This window comes from Meles meles, chromosome 9 (genome assembly GCF_922984935.1).
Source record: "Meles meles chromosome 9, mMelMel3.1 paternal haplotype, whole genome shotgun sequence".
Lineage (NCBI taxonomy): Eukaryota > Metazoa > Chordata > Mammalia > Carnivora > Mustelidae > Meles > Meles meles.
The window spans coordinates 83,237,574-83,258,846 of NC_060074.1; the positions used below are offsets into that span (position 1 = coordinate 83,237,574).

At 36.0% G+C, this 21,273-nt stretch overlaps 1 protein-coding gene across 8 annotated transcripts in view; it reads right to left on the reverse strand.

Annotated features, from left to right (window-relative positions):
• MBD5 (methyl-CpG binding domain protein 5) overlaps positions 1 to 21,273 on the reverse strand; it is a 486,733-nt gene that overhangs the window by 22,846 nt on the left and 442,614 nt on the right. For all 8 annotated transcript variants that reach the window (XM_046019814.1, XM_046019819.1, XM_046019818.1 and 5 more), the window contains 3 exons: positions 9,234 to 10,259; positions 7,401 to 7,612; positions 2,578 to 3,786 (listed from right to left, as the gene is read on the reverse strand). In XM_046019814.1, coding sequence (XP_045875770.1) covers positions 2,578 to 3,786; positions 7,401 to 7,612; positions 9,234 to 10,259 — 2,447 coding nt within the window. The remainder of the gene's footprint in view (positions 1 to 2,577; positions 3,787 to 7,400; positions 7,613 to 9,233; positions 10,260 to 21,273) is intronic.

The following is a 21,273-nucleotide window of genomic DNA, read 5'->3' on the forward strand; positions in this document are numbered from 1 at the left end:
GCAAGGTGGAATTAATTAGATCTTACTATAATAAACGCATTGATTATGAAGTCTGTCTGTCTCTTTTTCTCTCGACTTTACTAAAATGTCACCCATTGCCACAGTATACAGAAGAGACCCTAAGGTACTACTTACCTTTTTAAAAGCAGAAATCTGATTAGTAGTGCACAAGACTATTATGCAACATTGCTGAGGACACTAAGGGGTTCTATCTAAATAAAATTTACATCATGACTGGTTCGTTCACCAGACTGAGAGTATAAATTTTTAAAATGTTTTACTGGAAATCTTTTCAAATAGATCATTCTTTGTCTTACACAGATATTGAACATAGTTTAATGTTTTCTTGATGAACCAGAATTACCAAGACATCAAGCAAAGGCCATCTGGCTTGAAGTCAGACAGCTCTGTGTTTGAAATTTCACCTTTCCTGGTTTTATAAATTGAGAACACTGCTTGGCTTGCTGGGCATCATTAAATAAGGTATGAGGAAGCCTTTCCTTTGTTTTGTGAACTATAGAAGAAAAAAAGAGTGCTTGTGAAATAGTACTTTGTTTCGTTTTTTTAATGTGCAAAAGTGAGGGGGGGGGGTTCCTGAAAAGACCAGAAGTTTTTAAAAATGTTAAGTGCCCCAGAGCTTTTAAGGCTGTTATACCTTCCTTTTTAATGATAGATAAATATTTCATGTGTTATCATTAATATTTTATTATATGTTTTCAGTTTTGTACCTCCAAATGTGTACTTTATTTTTTGAATTACTAAAAATATTCTTGGTGTATCGTGATATCAAAGTTTTGATATTAAAGTTGTCAGGATGCAAAATTACAGTGTCAGATGGTGGGGGGTGAGGGCAGTATTTGAGGTGACAGAAACAATTTTATGTTCCCTGTTAAGAAATTCATCTACTGCCTCCATAAGGAAGAAGAAAGAATCTGGATTTTAAAAAAATGCTTATTAGTGTACAGTGAGTGAAAACCAGTTGCTTATTTAAATGAAGCAAAATAAATGTTTCTTGGATTCTCAGATAATGATTTTTTTAAAAAGTGTATCTCCCCAAACATCAGTGAGTAACTCAATCCCAGGAGTTTGTAAACACAGACTAATCAGAAGATTAAGACCATTGTTTAATGTGAAATGTGTTAAAAGTACATGCCTTTATTCTCCTGAGGACATAAAAGATATTTAGACAAGGCATTTAGGACAGGAAGAATGCTTCCAGGAAAGGGAGGCCATAATCTTTTCTTTCATTAAGCTTTTTGTAAAATGGCGCTTGGAAAAAGACTTGGTTTCATTTGCACAGAGATTGTGAAACAGGTCAGTGTCTACGCCTTCTATTTGGAGCTGTCTATTTACATCATAAAAGCCCAGTTTGCTGTTTCTAATTACTTTTTGAATAAACTGTCAAAAATATTTAGGTTTATCAACTTAAAGAATGTTTTGTCTGGTCTCAGAGAGATTAGAGAATAAAATGTTTTGTGAGTTGGGGTATGGAATTCATTTTCTTATCAAACATAGAAACACGATACCCAGAGCGTACCCTGACAAGTATATATTAGGCATCACAAGCAATGGGCTTAAGGACCTCCTGGTCATTTGGAGAAAGACAGTCTTTTTATTGTGCTGGCAAAAATGTTTTTGGTTTCCTGCCATTAAACCTAAGTGCCAGTGGAGGTTTGAACGGAGTTGAAATAGCTTTACATAATATACACTTTAAGGGAATAATATATATTTGTAAGAGTAAATTTTATTTCCTAAGGAGATGAAAAATTATGTTTCCTCATCATATGTGGGGAATGTGCATAAATATCTCCTCTTGGTCATATATAAATTTTTCTATCTGCTTTAAACATTCTGTGTATTTCTTGCCTAGTAAGCCAATTCTACCAATTGTGGGAGGGAGAACCCAGAAGACCCCTACTAATTTCTTCTAAATTGAACGGTGGTTTCATGGAGAAGTTTTCATTTAATTTGCATGATCAGACTGTGTTAAGTAGAACCAGACTGTGGGGTTAAACATTTCCATATGTTATAAAGGCCCAGAACATTTCCTGAAAGGAGACAGCATTCTGAACATGGATGTTACCTGCTCTTCCAGAAACGGCTGCAATTGCGCCAGGTTTTACCCTCTCCTCAGCGCCATGTGTCTCGTGCGAGCACATGGGGGAGATGTTGTCCCCCAGCACTTCCTGTTACCCTACTTCTGCCACACTCCTGGACTCCAAAGGCCACCAGATTTTTTCCCAGTCCTTACCACTTGCCTTCATCCTCTGTGTATGGAATGAAGAGTTAGGTACATGCAGGGAAGGAAGGCAGAATTAGCAAAATTGTGGAAATCTGGTTCCTGGATTAGAGGCCCTTGTGGGATCTACAAATGCTTCACAACTCACCCCTTGATATGACATTTTGGTGACTATAACCATCCCCTCTTCATTTTATGCTCCAGATGTTTGTGAGACCTCAATGAGTCATGAAGAATCTTAATTTCAAATCCAAAGAATCCAAAGTGATGACAACAAAAAATAACAATTGATATCTGAACAAAGGTTAGTATTTGACAATGGATAAAGATTGGTATACCTTCCCTTCCTCGGGGCTTTGTTGACATGAATTGTGAACGTCGTCTTCTCTTACTAATTTTCCAGGCCAAGAAGTAAGTCCTTTGATTTGGCCCCAGACCAAGTCGCCAACGTTGAACGTCCTTGGCCTATAATGTATCAACTCATTTGAAGAAGGGGAATCTGGATTCCTTAGGTCATCTTCACTACTAATGCTTTTAGCGTCTGAAGGGCTAGGCACACACCCATTAATGCTTTTGGCATTAAAGTCTCCATTGTAATGGATGTAGTCTTTGACTAGAGAACTTTCCAAACTATTTGAGGAGCTTGGAGACTGCTCCTCTAGGACCAGGTCTTGCCTTGTGGTGCTCAGCAGCTCGCCAAAGCCCCGACTTTGTCGAGGTCTGTTCCCATTAATGTGTGCACATCTTTCCACAGTGTTCTCTAGTCTCTCCTTAAAACTCATCATAGTTCTTTTGTAGTTATTATACCTGAAATTTTCCTCCAGAATTTTATCCCCTTGACAGTTTCTTGGTGGTAACAGTACCGGGTGCTGTTCCCCAGGCAGAAATGGCAGTGTAGAGATGTTGTTGGACCTCTCGTGACAAGGACTACTGTGGATATGGCCTGGATGATCTAAAAATTCCTCACACTTCCACCTGTTTTGCTCCCCTCCAGGGCTTTGCTCCCCATCCCACTGTTTTTTGGATGTGTGGCAACTTGCTGACTTGAAATATTCAAACCCATCTCCTTCATTTGAGTTTTTCCCATGGTCCAGATTCCTGGGCAGCCGAGCCCCTCTTGCATTCCTCAGCCTACCATCATGATCGACACTGCCCATGTTTCGTCCATGAATGACTGCACTGACAGCACTGGGGAGACTTAATGGGTCACCAATTGAGGCAGTGAAGGCACTCATGGCACTCAGAGCTGGAATGGGGCTGATCTGAGTTGTACTGTTGACTGCAGTGGTGATGACAACCTGCATCCCTTTGCTGGCTGCATCAACAACTGCTTTGTAAATGGCATCTACAGAAGCATCACCTTGGCCACTCACAACAAGGCCATCCTTCACCTGCTGACCAAGAGATGGGTCAATCCTCTGTTGCAGCTCACAAGATGTATCTTGGAAAGGTGGAAGTGTAGTGTTTGGATTCTCAGGAAGTGCCGTGAGCCCGGGCTGAGTGCTTATTCTTTTGTTTAGGAGAGCTGCATCTTCCTGCATTCTCACCTTGAAGAAACAGACAGGAAGCAGTGAGAGAGAGAAAAGTTTTTAAAGACCTCAAAGAGAAAGACCATCAATGGCAAAACAATGTAGGCAAAACAATGAAAGGCAAACAAATGTAACAAGGAGAGAAATATAAAGAAAGGACAAGGTTCAAAATGAAACAAAAGTCATTCTGCATGGAAAAGTTTGTGCCTTGATTATATTTGGGTAGGTTTCTTTGGTTGAAATCATTTCACAGATTTTTTTTTTTTTTTTTTTTAAAGAACTCATCATTGGGGTGCCTGGGTGGCTCAGACAGTTGAGCGTCAGACTCTTGGTTTCGGCTCAGGTGGTGATCTGGGGGTCTTGGGATCAAGCCCCTGGTCAGGGCTCTGCGCCTAGTGGGGAGTCTGCTTCTCTCCTTCTCCCTCTGCTGCTCCCTCTGCTCATGCACTCTCTCTTTTCTTTCTAAAATATATAATTTTTAAAAATAAAAATAAAAGATGTATTTCTAAAATAGATAGAGAAATAAATAATTAAATAAATAACAGAGAACTCATCATTACCAAACATTCTCTAGAAAAGTTAAAGTTGACGTGGTTGGACACAAACTGTTTTCGGGTAATGACTCCACATAGTTAAGTGTCATTACAGGTTTTGCAACTTGGGAATCCAAGAGAGAACTTAGTGAGTCACCAGCACTGCTCAAATGACAAGGGAACGAAATTCTGAAAAAGGGTTCTAACTCACTGATATTTCTACTGAAATATAACATAAGCTAAAAGACAATTCTCTCTCTCTCTCTCTCTCTCTACACACACACACACACACACACACTCACACTCTTAACAATAAAATATTTCTTATACAAAACTATGTTTTTGAAGACTTTAGATAGAATAGTGATACCTACTCCTTAACTTTACCCAGCTACTGACTGGGGGACACCACCACGCTGTTAGCAGTGACGATGGCTCTGTAGAGAAATGATTCTTAATTGGGAAGAGAGGAAGGGAGGGAATGCCCAGCAGGTAAGAATATCAATGCTCAGGACAGGAAGGATGAGTGCAGTTGGAAAAAGTCCCCCAAATTATTCTAATCACACCAAGCCCACCTAGAAATTGCTGCTTCAGACCCTTGCTTTGGATTTTCCCCTCAAGGATTTCTCCCTTCTTGTCTTCACATGCTTTCCCATTAAACCAGAACGAGGGATCCATCAGCCTATCAATGACTCTCTTGTTATTCTCCCCCTGCCTACACCTACCAGATAAAATCTCAATCTGGGATCAATTTAACTGCCTGCTTATCTATATCCACAGTGAGAAAGCTGAGTATCTGTCTAGGAATTTAGGGCTTTCAGCTATAGCTGGGGGCATATTGTTTCCATCAATCTGACGATCCTCTAGTTGGGTAACATTCTCCTTCACAACTCTTCAATCTTGATCCACTTCTTCAAGCTGGCTGCTCCACCATCTCTGGCACTATTCTTGGTGTACAACTTTACTAACAGAGAAAATGGGAGTTGATAGGTTAAGAATTCTCATAGTTCTTATACTCTGCTACTCCCTACCCTCTCACAGCACATACTTGATTGCAACTATACATGCCCCAAATCTTGCCCCTCTTCTCAGTGTTAGAGGGGACTCTTCTGCTTTCTGAGGGTATCTTGGAAAGGTGGAAGTGTAGTGGTTGGATTCAAGCTCTGGATCCTAAGCACTCCTCAGGGATTTTGCCTCATTTGTTATCCCTTCCCTACATTTTGTTCAATCTTCTCCATTTTTTTTTCTTTTGTTTTTTGGCTCTTTCCTTTAGCACACAACCATGTGCATAGCTTCCATGTTTTAAAAGTTTGCTTCAACATACGTCTGCCTTGGGGCACCACCCTTTTACTCTTATGTTCCTCATCCTTAAGTGTTTGAAAGAGTAATACACACTCTTTAATTCTTAACATTTTCATCCTTCCATCCATTGCAATCTCTCCTGTGCTCTTACCACTCCACTAAAACTGAATTCTACCCATTACTGGTGATGTCCTAAATCTAGGGGATTCTCTTCAGGTTTTATCTACTTGCTTGAGATTCTCAGTGACATGGCTGAGCACTTTCTCCTCCCTTCTAAATTATTTTAGTACACAAGATATGTCTGAATATTTTCTCATTGTCAAAGAAGATAAAAATGTTCTTTACCACTACTCCCCACCCACCCAAACCTGACTTTCCCATTCTACTCTAAGTCCATTTCCTTTCTCAGAAGAAATCAGTGCTGTAGTACATCCTTGCAGACACTTATGTTTAATACTTTAAGATGTGTAGGTATATATCTAGTTTTCTTTCCTTCCTTCTTTCACATAAATGGTATAGAATTTTAGTACTATTCTATAATATTATAGTATTAAAGTTTTGCATTCTTGTGGATCTTTCCATATCAGTTATGTAAATCTACCTTAACATTTTATAATAGAAAGACAGATATATTATATACATTTATACATATACATATAAATAGTATATTTAGCCATTTCCAGACTGATGGACAATTAAGAGGTTTCTAATTTTTGCCACCACAAATCAAGTTGTAATGAACATTCTAGCATGTGCCCTTTTGTTCACCTTGGAAGATTTCTCTAAAATAGATACAAAGAGGTTGAATTTCTGCATCAAAGGATATGTATATTTAAAAACCTGATGAACTATCAAATTAACCTCCAAAAGAACTATATCAGCATACAATCAGACCAACAATATATCTAAAAGAATCCGTTTCCCCACACCACTGTCAGCAAGGGATATCAATCAATCTGATGGACACATTAGTATTGTAATTTGTATAACTCTGATTACTCTTTTCATATGTTCATTAATAATTAATTTTTCATTTTCTGTGAATTTTCTGTTCATATCTATTGCTCATTTTTCTAATCAATTATCTTTTTTCTTCCTGATTTGCCAGAGCTTTTTTCCTATAATGTATGTCAACTATTTGCTATTATTATGCAAGTATTTTCTGCCAGGTGCCACTTGTCTTTAAGTTCATTTAGAATGCCCTTATCATAAAGAGATCTTAAAGTTTTCTATATTAAACCCTATCACTTCTTTTCTTTTGGATGTCTTGATTTTGTGTCTTACTGAAAGAGCCTTCTCTACCGCAAGATTATTTTAAAAATACTTCTATATTTTCTCTTTATATTTATTAAGTGTTACTCTTTCAATGGAAAGAGTAATCTATCACTCCTTAATCTATCAGGAATGTATTCAGCTTGTATTCAGCTTGTAGAACTAAAAGGGAAGACTAAGTGGCTGAAGCCAGGGAGGGTGGTAAAGGCTGGGCCTGGTGAGTGAGGCTGAACCAGCAGGTGAAAGATATGGATTTCAATCATGAGAGCAATGGAAACCACGAAAGGGTTTAAGAGGATCCTATGATCAGTTTTTACTATCAGCTCTGAAAGGACCACTGAGATGCCTCAGACTAAATAAAATAACCTTCACGAAAAGACCGTAATGTTTAACAACACTCATTACCACAGTCAGTGGTGGTGAGAGAGCACATGACTTCCTTCTCCCATCTCTTCTCCCCCAACTAAGAGTTTCAACAGACCTAGATACTGTTTACTATTCGAGGAACCCAGGGAAGGAGAGTACCTGAAAGTTCTGAAACAGACAAGCCATGGGGTTACTGTTAGCCGCGCAAGGAATTGTGGGCTGTCCTTGAAATGCCTGCAGGTTCTGGTACCCCTGAAGAAGTTGCTGCTGCTGCTGCTGACTTGGAGGAAACATCTGATTGTTGTTTAACAGCGACTGCAGATGAGTCAGTTGATGGTTATTCAAAGAATTGTTTATTGAGGACATGTCACCTATAGTTTGAAAAACATAAAATGTAAGTCAGTGTGACTCTTTGGAGATCCTATGCCTATCTTTGTACCTGAGGATTCCTCAAACAAAAACTGAAAACTAGACCTGACATGGTCATTCTTTTCTCTTTTTCTCCTCAATGTCTTACTAAGTGGTAAATAAAGAGGAGTTTTATTACTTAATTTTATCTTTCATAATTAGTTTTATGATTTTTAATTCTGGAGACACTACTTAGTCTTTGCTCTATCCATTAGCCAATCCCCATATACTGAGCTTCAGAGTTGCAGAATTCCTTTAAATTATTTTTGTTGAGCACTTGTAAAGGTTGAAATTAATCCTAAAATGTTTTAGTAATCATGTCTTTGAGCAAATTGTTAAAATGAATGGGTCTGAATAGGGCTTATTTACAAAATTTTGTTCTCAAGCCACAGTCATCAATAAATACCACCAAATAAAATCAGATTTGGCCTAGAAAAACACACTTTGTTTTTAAGTAAAATGTTGGTCACCTAAAATTAAAATTGTAAAGAAAGCTAACAATACAAAAGAATTCATAGTCATAATCATGAAAGTAAATGTTATACAATCAGATGGGATTAGTTAATAACTAAGTTTATATTCAGAATTCATGTTTAACTTGTTTGGAAATTACATTGAAATGATCTTGAAGACAATGTCATTGAAATTGTCTTGTAACTTGAAATATGCAAATCTGTAATCCTTTTTAAATGATTTAACTGTTGATTTCAATGGCAAATCAAACTAATAAACTATAGCAGCTAGTAAACCATAATATTAGTAAACCGGATTACAAAGGTGTCCATAAAATCTGAAGACATATTACTACCAATTTTTATGTACTGAAGATGCCCTTTTGGCAGTATCATTTTGCCTGTTTCCAGACTTTACGGACACCATCTCTACACTTAATTTCAGAGTTACCTGCATGAGTCAGTTGGATATACTTGACATTATTTTCTAACCTTTTTGTGATAGAATAATCTAGATGAAGGATTTTGTTTTTAAGCCACAACCTTCTAGACTCATACTGTCTGAGGCAATCTAACAGCAGCGATTGAGACTGTCTGTTTCCCTGAACTTGGGCAAAGTTTACCTTTGAATGTTTTTATGCTTTGTTTCTTATTTTGCTGGATAAGCATTTATTTTTGTTATTTAGGGATCACCTGGAAAAAACACTTCCTCAAGCTGTTTCCATCCACAGTGCAGCTGCTCATACTAACCCTGTGATGCCACACCAAATAAAATTCAAATAAAAGTTATTTTTAAGATGGACCTGTGCTTTTTGTTTGAAAAATAAGACTCTACTTGGCTTAAGAGAATCATAGGTAGGCTAGGTTTAAGTGGCATCAGAATTAGAAGATCAGAGAAAGCAGGTTAAAATGATATTTAGTACTGCTAGAATAGGGGAAAAGGAAAAAGTCATTTTCATGTTTGTATAACTATGGATGTGTGTGGGTGTTATTATATTTAGTTCCTTAAGCAAGCTGTGACATAACAAAAACATTTTTAAAAAGAGTGTGACAAAATGGAGTTTTTAAAAAGGAGAAAATAGAATTAGAAAAACGTTTCTTTTTAAAAAATTTGTGAAAAAATTTAACTTACCAAGCAGACCTGTCCCCAGTAGAGGGTTAAGTAGCTGTGGCACCACAGAGTTACTGTTGAGTTTAGCTGGACCAGGTGTATTCCCAGCATTATTAGATACATTCAGCAATGTTTCTGCCATTGACACCACTGCTGTCCCACCAAGTGTTGAGACAGTCAGTGCTGCCACTGCTGATGATGTAGTGGTTGTGGTAGTGGTTGCCTGGGAGGAAGTTGCTATGGAAACCTCTGGATGATTAGCGGTGTTGGCCGATGCTGAGTTCAGGACACCTCCCAACAGCTGGGGATTCAAGGCCATTAATCCCGGGGCCCCAGTGACAGCTGGGAGGAACAGGGGGTTAAAAGTAGTGTCACTGCCTGCAAAGCTTGGTAAAGGGTTCCCCAGGGGGCTGGTTAAAAGGGTCTCAGCTCGGCTGTTCTCTGACTGATTGCTTGGCAAATGGTCTGGTGGGGCTGTCATCTGTGTTAATGAGGGTAAAGGGGTATTTTGCTGTTGCAAAAGATCTGAGATGGTCATATTGAAAGATGGCAGGGGAAGCATGGCAGCTGCTTGGGCTTGGTTCTGAAGCAGGGCTGCTAAGAGCTGAAAGTGAACAGGCTGCAATACCTGCCCATCCATGTCACCGGAGAGAAAAGCTAAAGCAGTGTTTACATTCGGGTTGAGAAAACCTAAAGGGTGGAGGTTGATCTCAGACTTGCCTTCTCCTGCTGAAGGCTGGAGGATATTTAATAGATTCTGGTTTAGGAGATGCTGTTGATTCACTGGCAAAGAGATAGGTAGAGAACTGAGGAGGCTGGGGTTCAAGGGGTGTGGAAGATGGTTGTTTGAAGTGCTGTTGGATGGAAAATGAAGTGCGTGCTCCTGGCCAACATAAGGAAAATCACTCCCAATAGGCAGCTGACTCTGCAGTGGGTTTCCAGCTGCGGTGGTAACTATGACGCCATCTTGAAGAACAGATGTTGTCTTTGTAATGGCAGGGTGGTTGGTGCCAGCTATGGCTATGGAGGATGATGGTCCTGAACCGCCTAAAATGAAGAAGGAAAAAAACCAAACCACTTATTAATTATGGATGTTAAGGAAGATGATCCCATAAAAAAATACATTAAGATACATTTCAATTAATTTGTTACAAGTCACCTTTGAGGAGTTAAGTCAGATTAATTGTCAGCAGAGATGAGTTGGAATCTGTTAATAAAACTTAAGTTTAACTTTATACTTCCTAATCTGTTTTGAAAATACATATATTGAAGAAGTTTAGAAATACTAAAAAATATAAAGAAACAGCTCTTTCTAACAAATAGCTTGTTTTTCACAAACAAACAATAGCTTGTTTTTCACAAACAAAGAAAGAGGAATCTTTGTTGTAGCTCACTCAATTGGCTAGATAAAGGTAACAAGGCTTTATTTTTCAAAATATATTTTTTATTTAAGAAAATGTTTTTGGTCTTTATAATACTACCACTTGCTGTTAGTGAAAAAAAAAAAAAAGAATTAGAATATGCATGAGAGTACAAAGCAGAAAAGAAAAAATACCTGTGGAGATAACTATTAATATGTTAGTGTATACCTCCTCAGGCTTTGCCCACCTGTATGTTTATACATATGCAGACATATATACACATATTATATATTTTAACAAAAATGGAATTATGCTGTTTTGTAGTTTTTTTCTTTTATCAATATGTCTTGAATATCTTTCCATGTTAACTAGTGTTAACTTCTGAGCCATTTTACTACTATCATGTATCAATATTTAATCAGTCCACAGTTGTGGTTATTTGATTGTTTATGATCGAATTATAATTACTATTGTAAGCAACACTCTGATAAACATTCTTAACTCATCTTTGCCAATATGCTCAATTATTTTCCAAGGATAAATTCTTTAAAGTGGGATTCCAGGGATAAAAGGATTTATGTATTTTTAAAGCTTTGGATACATATTGTCAAACTGCCCTACAGCAAAGTTGATCAATACACATTCCATTTACATTTTTGTAAACAGTGTATGGCAGTGCTCATTTCTCACCGACACTGTATTTTATCATTATTTTTTAATCTTCGTCACTCTGATAGCATAAAGATACTCTGTATTTAGGATTCCTTAAATCAGACCAAATGCTACCATCCAAATATCATTCTTAATTTTGAAAGTCTTACACTAGCAATGAAAATTCAAGAACTTTTAACATTTAAAAGTATAAACTTTCAGTTGTTTAGGATTATAATCATTTTAGCTGTTCTCAATCCAAGCTGCACAACAGGATTACTACCTGGAGAACTTCAAACAAGCAAGCAAACAAACAAACAAACACAATGCCTGGGCCCTATCCCAGAGTAGTTGAAAACATCTCCTAGGGTGCAGCCTGAGCAGTAGTATGGTTTGCAATCACCCCTGGTGATCCAGATGCACAAGGGATGAGGTGGGAGAATCACATTCTGTTGAAAAGGAACCTTCAATCATTTTTTTTTTTTTTTTCATAAAAGGCCTTTCCCTATAGAGATGCATTATGTAATATATGCATTCAGCAAATACTGTTACAGGCTTATGCATTTAATTTTATATTAAACATGTATATCATATCAAGAACAACATCAGTGTTATTGAAACTCTAAAGTAATTCAAATACTGTACTGGGGTGACCATGTTACCATTGAGGTCTGTCCAAATCCAAATATACAGAAACGTTCCCATAGTCCTAGTAGTACCACAAATATCATTTTATATTCTTGTTTTCTTCTAACAGAATAACACCCAAATATTTCCTTTTTGATAATATAGACATTTGTATTAATCTTTTTAACCTTGTAGTATATGGATTGCTCATATTTATTGAACCATTCTTATAAAGTTTGACATTTCCACTTTCATGTTTTCATCATTATATATAACACAGGGATGAACATCTTGCTGCATACGATATTTTGCTACCTTCGAATTTTTCCTCAGGAAAAACTGGTATGATGGCATGATTGTTGTGAGAATCAAAAACAGGTAAATGAAAGGCTTGTAATGCATAAAGGTCTCTACAAATAAAAGGAGCTATCGTTGTCAGCATTATTATTTACATTAGTAGTTGTAGTTAGTAGTGGTGATGTAGTAATAGTAATAAGTATACATCACTATATCCAACACACTGACAATATCTCTATATTGCACAACTTTGCAATATCTCCCAGATGTCATTGTTTTCTCAAGTTCTCAGTGTTTCATTTAAAGAATGAGATTTTAAAAAAGAAACCTCTGTTTAAAAATATATAAATATTTATAAAATATTATCATGAAACAGTGACTATGTTCACGAAGAGTAGAGTAAGAATATTTTGAAAGCTGAAGTAGGCATATGGGTATACAATTCTTTAAATGTTAATTCAGATTTGTAATAAAACAATAAACACCTTAAACATTTCATTGCTTCTGAAAGCTTGCTATTTCCATAAATAGGCGCTATGCTTTAATTGCATTTGGAAACCATCTTTTTAAACGAGCTAATAACAACTCTTATTTATTGGTAATCGCTACCGGTGGCCTTTTTTCCTACCTGTTAACCAACAATGACATATTTAAATGTACAGATCACCATTCCTCTAACCACAGTCAGAGAACCATTTTTCAAAATACTCTAGCAAGGCTTTATAGATGCAGGGTTTCCTTAGAAGTTTCTATTATTAATATTTTTGTCTTTTTTTGTAAGAGAGAAGCATCCATATTTAGGATGCAAGAAAGTAGACATATGGGGACATTATTCTAAAAGCTCTCCATCTAAATATTCTTGAGGAATGACCATAAAGAAATATGGTTACTCTGTGTGTATTTTTGTATTACAAACAAGAAGCTGGTGAGCACCACAAGCTTCTTAAGGGTAATATGAAAATCAAGGCCTATTTTATATTTTCTCTAATTTTCAACAATAAACATGAATGCTCTGCTGAATAAGGGATAGAAATGGTGATACAAAACAACAACAACAAAAACAGCATGCTGCCCTTTTCTTGCAGGAAGTAGAGTTTAGGAAAAGTGATAAACACACAAATCTCCCTGTCTTTCTTTTTCCTTTCTCAAATACATACGTATTGAAGGCTTATGTGAATCAGGAGATTTTAAAGCTCTGTTCATATAGCTAGTGAAACTATAATGCAAGATGCTAAGAGATTTAACATGTATATAGCAAAAGGACAGTTGTAAAACTGAAGGTGTTAGGGTAAACTAAGCAAGTGGTAACGTTTGATTGGGGATTTGAGAGTGGAAAAGGAGAGAGAAAGGGCTTCCAAGTAGAAATAAGGTCATTAGAAAAAAGACAAGGAGATAATAAGTGCATGGAGACATGTATTCTGAAAACAAAGAAATGTGACTGAAAATATTATATGCTGCCTTTTCACACACTCCTACCCTCCTACCATGGTTAAACCTGCTGCCTTAAACAAGCAGCACAAAAATTTAAAATCATCTTTCTCAACCATTAAAGAAAAGGATCACTTCTTATTTCCAAGACGTAACACGGATCTCTAACACATAGTTGGCATTCCAAAAATGTTGGTTGAATGAATCCATTAAGGTCATAAAATCTACATTCAACTTTCAGAAATCAGAACTTTTGATGCTGTGTGTGTAGCATATATGTATGGGAAGTAAGGGAGGGCATACCACCCATTTGTGGGAAAAGTGAAAATGACTTTCCAGTATTGGTCCAAAGCCTGGAGATAAGGGACAGGCAAGGAGATGCATAGAATAGGACAAGTTTCTTTAGACTTCACGTGTTCCAGGAAGTTAAAATCCCCTTACTGAGGAAAAGGTCCATCCCCAAGTACACTGAGTTCTTCAAGTCACTCAGGATGCTTGGGGTCATCCAAAGAGGACCTTGAATTTTTATATTTGGAGCAAAATTGGAGCTTACTTATTTCTGAACCACTTAATCTTGCATAGGCACTCTCTGGCAAAACTACTTCATAGCTCTGCACAAAAACCATATGGTCTCTTGAAGCATGTGGGGAAAAATGTTTTCTTAATGCTGAAATTTTTTTCCTAGCCAAGATGTTTAGTGCTTAAACTAATGAAAGGGACAGCTACGTTTTTTCGTTTTCGTTTTCTTTTTTTTTTTTTTTAAACAAACTATTCACTAAACATTTAGCAGTTAAACAACTAAAAGGCAGCTGGAGCCTGGAACAAGCTAGTAAGCTGGAGAAGTCTTTTAATTGGAAAAAATGATTATTTTATTTTATTTTATTTATTTTTTTAAATGATTATTTTACCCTAGTCAGCAACACCATGAACTGGCATAATTTCTCTTTCTCATTGTCTGTTGTTTTTAATGAGGTAGGAGGTAAGATTGGAAATCCACTCAAGCAAACTTTCCTGGTGTGAGATCACGTGCCTACACACCCAATCGGAGACTGAAATAAACCAGGACAATCAGGCAACGGCAGTGGTAGCTTGTCCAGTGGGGTAGATTTCTAGATATAAACAGTACTCTGTCCTCACATGTAATTTATGATGTGTGTGTGTGTGTGTGTGTGTGTGTCTGTACATACCTAAATAGCACCAGTAAATTTTTTTCTTAGGATTTTGAAAGGATATTTTCCTACAATTACTAGTAATTGTCTAGGTCTTAAGGTCTTAAGGTCAAGACCTTTTTCTGCTTCATTAAAAAAAAATTTGCTTTTTAAAATAAAGGTAGTATCTACCACTTTAGATTTATTTCTCTTCTTTGTTACTGATATTCTTTAAGAAAAGTCATGTTTATATTATGCTAAACACTTCTGTGGTCAGCTCTGAAGTATTAATATTGTTGTACATATCTCTGGATGTGCAGAGATGGCAAATGAACAAATATGGTTTTTAAAAAAGTCATTATACCAGTTTGATCTATTTCTTATTTAGAATAAATATTACTTTGTTAGAAAACTTTTTCTAAGTCAATATGCCCAAATTCTAAATTAATATGCCCAATACTGATATTTATCCATAAAAAATTCAAAAACTAAGAAATGAGTCATATAAAAGATATGCTTTCACCATTTGACCTTTATCATTTGCTTTGCCAAGTGTACTTTAAATGCAAACAAGGTCAATGGTAATCCTTAATAAAAATGAATGCTTGTAGAAGCAAGAGAAAACATCATGCCCTAGTGAGTCTAATAAATATAATTCACTCTTCAATCCCATGGAAATAGTAAAATCTTCTCCTCTATACTTAAAGGATTTGATTTAAAAAAATAAATAGAAAGATAACTTGTATGTGAAGTCTAGTCTTCCAACAAGACATTATTTAATGGCACGGTGTATGTATGTACAAAAATACATCGATTTCTATCCTCATGTAAATTCCTAGCATTTCTTTACCAGAAGTAGGCAGGAAAACCTAGGGACTAGTGCCTATTTGTTTCCTAAAAGGAAGCGGGGAGGGACCCCAAACCAAAGCACTCAAAGAGAAGAGGGGGAGGGGATTGATAGCAGCATCTTAGAAAATGCTCTTCACTATTAACAGGGTAAACCCTCTGGGAAGGAGGAAAACCAGTGGAAGGGATGCAGCTTGAATACTGGAATATATCTGAGTCATCATCAAGATCAGTCTTGTGGTGCTAATGGAGTCAGACAAAAAAAAAAAGAGATGTGATTTTTTTTTTTTTGCTACTGATCATTTCTGTTTCCTTTCTTAACACATATAATCACTCTGAAAACTGTTAGAATAAATGCAAAAATGCTTGAGATTTTCCATTGTTTATTCAACTAACCCAGTTTTGGGTTTTCTTACAAATGCTTCTTATCACGTTTAAAAATATGTATTTAAGGAAACAAATATTGAGAAATAAGGTTAAATTCCTTGCTTGGTGGGATATCTGCTGTCTGAATATGGGGGTAGAATCACAGGTAAAATGCTTCAATATTCCATTCGGAAGTTCTAGCTCCTTATTTTGTTTAACGAGCAGAGAAAACAGTTTCTGAGTTATAAATACAGTTAACTTTGTATTCTTCCATTGTATACTACTTTATCTGTAGTGCTTAAACAGTGTTTAGCACATACTAGGTACTCAATAAATATTTGCTGAGTTAATTATCTCAGGAATATTTTAAGACAGTTTAGACCTATTTGGGTCTGCAAAACCAATTTAACATGCTCCAACGATTATATTTTGATAAATGAAATAAAAAAATAAAGGAATACATTGTATAACTAGGGTATTATTTTATGCAGGCTGTTATGTATGAGTGCTGGGTCATGTTCCATTAGTGGGTGATAAAATAATTTCAGTGGGTCATGACTGTCTTAGAGAAAGAAAATAGAGTAAGATAGGATAAGACAGAATGGGATCAAAAAGATCAGAGTGCATCACATATGATAAGAGTTTTTTAAGGAAACTTGTTTTGTCTTAAAATATGCATCTAGTGGATTATAATGCAAGTTAATTTCTCACTGTAGGAGGCAGTACCAAAAGATTGAAAAACATTGCTTTAGAATCAGACCTCTGGGTTGCTCAACTGTGGGGAAGATTCTATGGAGTTGTGGTCCAGGAAGCAGATCTATCAGGCTGTCTAGTATGAGAGGTGTCCTGTGGAGCTGTGCAGCCCAAGAGTCCTGCTCTAGGGCCTCTGTGATAATATACTCCCTTATACCTGTACCCATGGTCTTGGACAGATACTCTGAAATTTCCTGGAGCAGCTCTCCCCCAAGAGTACCTCAGTAACTCCTTCAGACTGCTGTTGCTTAGTTCCATTTTTAATCTGTAAGAAGGTGAGTTGTTGCTTTGAATTTTCAAGAAGTATAATTCTTACAAAATAATGTTTACTCTACTCTTTGCTGACTGGCATTAATGTGTTTGATATAAGTTCCTATAAAAGATGAGCTCTACGATTTTATTTATCCAGTACTACCTACATGTAGAAATGAAATGTTTTGATGATACCACAGAAATATTTTTAAGCATAATTGTAATGAGTGAAATTCTTGTAGAGTTAACATTTACTGCCTAGAGTTTGGATACTTTTAAAGCTGCATCAATGTTTTCAGACCACTTGATTTTAGTAAAGAGTAGTTTAGGCATGTCCTAGAGAACTCAAGAATTTCTAGTGACCATTAAGTGAGTTCAGTGTATTGCAATGGAATAAAATTCTCCCAATGTGCACACTGGGGCAATTTATTTCTTGAAAGGTACAGAATAGATCATTGAATCAGCAAACATATCACACCACTCTGGGTTCTGTTTTCACCTTTGATTATACAGACTCCATGTCTAAAGTCAAACATATTTCAACTCCTTTTGTTCACAAGGAAACATTAAACCTGGAATATGTAAACAAAACAAGGGGTGTAACCCTGATCATAGGAAACCTTCTTAAACAGCAAGACATTGTTGTAAAAATATCTTACAGCAAAGAAGACATGGCTCATATTGCAAAAACTTAACTGAAAGAACAGACATAGATTTTTATCACACAATCAAGAATTTAATAGAGTTTTGGTATTTGGTTAAAAAACAGAGCAGAAGGCAACTCTGAACCTAGAAGCCTTGTGCATCAGATGAGGGATAAAATCTAAGTATTTAAAAATGTGGGTGGAAATACTTTTAATAGCAACTATTATTTATTCAGTCACAACCTTAAAGGAGCCTTTGCCCTTCTCCCCTCTGCATTCTTCCCTATAAGACTAAGAAATGAATTCTACACAAACTTCCCATATCCTGAGACGGCTAACTTATACAGTATAATCCATCCTTGAGCATTTTTAATCCCATAATCTTTTTGCACCTGTAACTTCAAAAGTAGGGAATGACAATTTCCCTTTATTTGTTATTTATTAACTTATTTTTATTGCCATGTTCTGAGAATAAATACATAGAACAAAAAACCAAGCTCATTACTTTGCAGTCTTTTATCCAAAGTGTTCTTTTGTGGTTTCTATTTCATTTTCTTATACCTACCATATTAATAGCTGTACTAAGTTTCAATCAAATGTATTCTGCGCTGAAAGAAAAACACTTTCTTTTCCAAAGTTTTAAAAAAATTTATAAATATCCATGAGCATATATTTATTCATAGGTTTATTTATATTCTTGTTAGTCAATATATCTCTCTAAGAGTTAAGGCAAATCAATGTTTGAATTATTTTCTCTTCTGGTACAAATTCGTACTCTGTCTCTTCAGAGGATTCTATTTTCATGTGGTTAGAAGAGTTGATTAAATATTTTTTATTAGAAAAAATAAGAGAATATTAAAGGGTTTTAAAGTGAAAAAGTTGTATTTCATGATTATCACCATAGAGAAGGTGAGGTTTAGTTATTAAGCTGGTGAGCAAAGTTGTCTCAATCTTTTTTGGTTCTTCGAAAATTGTGAAAAACCACAGGCCACATGGACACTGATGGAACTCGGTCCTTGTCAGAGGCCAGGGTTCCTGGCATGTGTGGGTTTGTTCTCTGGCCAGCAAGTGGGCAGCAGGCAGGAGGCACGGGCCTGGTAAAATTTGCCAGGCAAGGGCACTTGCTTCTGGATTCCTCCCTAAATCAAATCACCACAGGACACTGCTGGAACCATTGAAACGCTAAAACTTAGCTCTCTTCATAAATGTAAAGTTGCTTTAAATGTACACTACTGATGGATTTGAGACATACCTGCATTCAGCAGTTTGAATGTTTGGACTGAGACTCAGGAACTTTGGGGTTTGGTTGCCAGATCCATCAGAGCTTTGCTTTACAACTTGAGGAATGTCAGCAAGTATCCTATCGGTCATTTTCTAAATCTGTTACATGGAAATATTAAACTTTACTTGTAATTTGATGTCCAAAAAGTTAATAGAAACCTGTAAATGTTACAATGCAAAGTGTTCAGAGAGCTTTCATGGGAAGGCAATTTCAAAACACCAAATGGAATTAATAAAGCCTTGTATAGTCTTGAATTTTAGAAAGATTTTCTAAGCATTTTATATTTTTTATCTGATTTTTTCTTTTCTTTTCTTTTTTTTTTTACTACCTCTGCCTCCAATTCCCATATTTGAGATGTAATACATTTTTAAGTATGTCCCATGGAATTCACATATAGGCCTTAAAAAAATCAGTGTTTGGGTTGTTTATAATAGAAAAACTCTTTAGAAGAAGTTTCTGAAAATAAATTACGAATCAAATTAAGTGTTCTCAGAGCAGATGATTTCTTCTCTTAATTGAAGCCTTACTGTAACAATTTTGAGCTGTTTAGGAGAGTGGGAAAAGGCACTGGATTAAGCCCGTCGCTTGAATTCTGTCCAGGCTCTGTCACCACAGAGAAGAGTAGGACCATGTTCTTGTGGGGCTCTTTCCCCCTCACTGTGTTATCGTGCTTGGAAGGGCAGAACTAGTACCTGCATAGTTGCCTCCTTCAAAGATCTACTGACATATCACTCACTAGGAAACACATTCTGATCTGATTAAAAGAAGTGATAAAATCCATTAATAAAAAGGTCACCAAATGTGATTCACAAATGAGGGGCGGTTCTCTTGAGAAGTTTGGGCATTTCATCTGTGTTGATACAAATATCCCAATCTCATTATACACTACGATACCAGAGTCCAGAGAGAAGGCAAAAATAACTTTTGTCTAAAAGTGCATCAAAATTTACAAACGTGGCTTTTAACATACACTGATGTGCTTTAATTCCTGACCTGTTGGATATTTTTAAAGATTTTGCCAGTGAAAACAGCATTTTTGACTACTAAATGTTTTAGATGAAGAACTTATACAGCTTGGAAGAAAATGGATTTTAAAATCAGATGAACCTGAGTTCAAATCTTAACTTAGCTACGCATAGTCTCGGACAGTTATTTATGTTCTCCGATCCTCAGTTGCTCATTTCTAAAATGGGAGCAATAAGACCTTATACTTTGGGAAACTACACAAATCAGAAATAATATAGGTAAATAAGCTGGCACATACTAGGTACTTGAGAGCTATAAGCTACATTTTAAGAATAAAATGCATTTTTCTTCTGATGTCTTACTGGTATGCTAGGAATACCTAGCTGAACTTACAGAGATAGCTATGACTGTCATCAGCTAGCCCACTCTGCATGCCTAGCCTTGATACTTATTTGATGGATGAATAAGTGTCAGAGTAAATAAATATTTAGGCTAAGCAATTATAATGACAGTACATTTAGCTGACAGTTTGCTGTGTATCAAAAAGAAACATGGCATTAGAGACCTCTTAAATATTCAACTCATCAAAAGAGTTACATTAATTAGTAAATCTACCCATTTTCACAACCCACTGCACATCAGATCTACGTACATTAATTAGTATTTAATTTTATTAGGTTTAATATTTTAAAAATTCTTACTGACCTAGATTTTTATCAAGTAAATGCTTTCTGTTAGCTTACACATGATTGGTCACATCCATATCATTACTAGACATTTATTTTTGTCCCATTTATCTGTTTCTATGCTAAGACTTTTCTAATATAAATAAATTTCAACCTGTGTGTTTGACACTCCCAGCGCTGGCAATCCAGATCTGACGCTTTACAGAGGTTCATGGAACAAGAAAATACATGTCCAAGACTACATAAAATAAGTCTATAAACAACATTCAGAAGAAACAAAAATATAAATAAGTGTAGGTCTTTTCCATTATGGATAAATTGAAATACATCATTAATAAAATATATACACTTTGCAATATGAACTCAGACCTGAAACAAAGTAAGTTGAGGTAAGGGGTATCAATTATGTAAAGATATATAATACAAGGAGACTAACAATGTCTCATCTAAACGACTGAAGGCATGCTTAATAAATACGGTATATCTTAAAATAGTTACAGATTTTATGTGACTTTAATCTTCTAAAAGAGTAAGATTAAATTTTGACTTGTGTGAAATTATTTAAAAAAGAATATGAGTCATTGAAAAGTTGGAAGCCCCTTTGGAACAAGGATCCTGTTAAACACATAGAAAATAGTTTCATGAGATTCTTTAGATTAAGAATATCAAGAAGGCACTAATCATTTTGATTATTTTCTCCACCATATATTGTTTTTCACACAAGAGGATCAACGAGCAGTTCTTCAGGAAACAC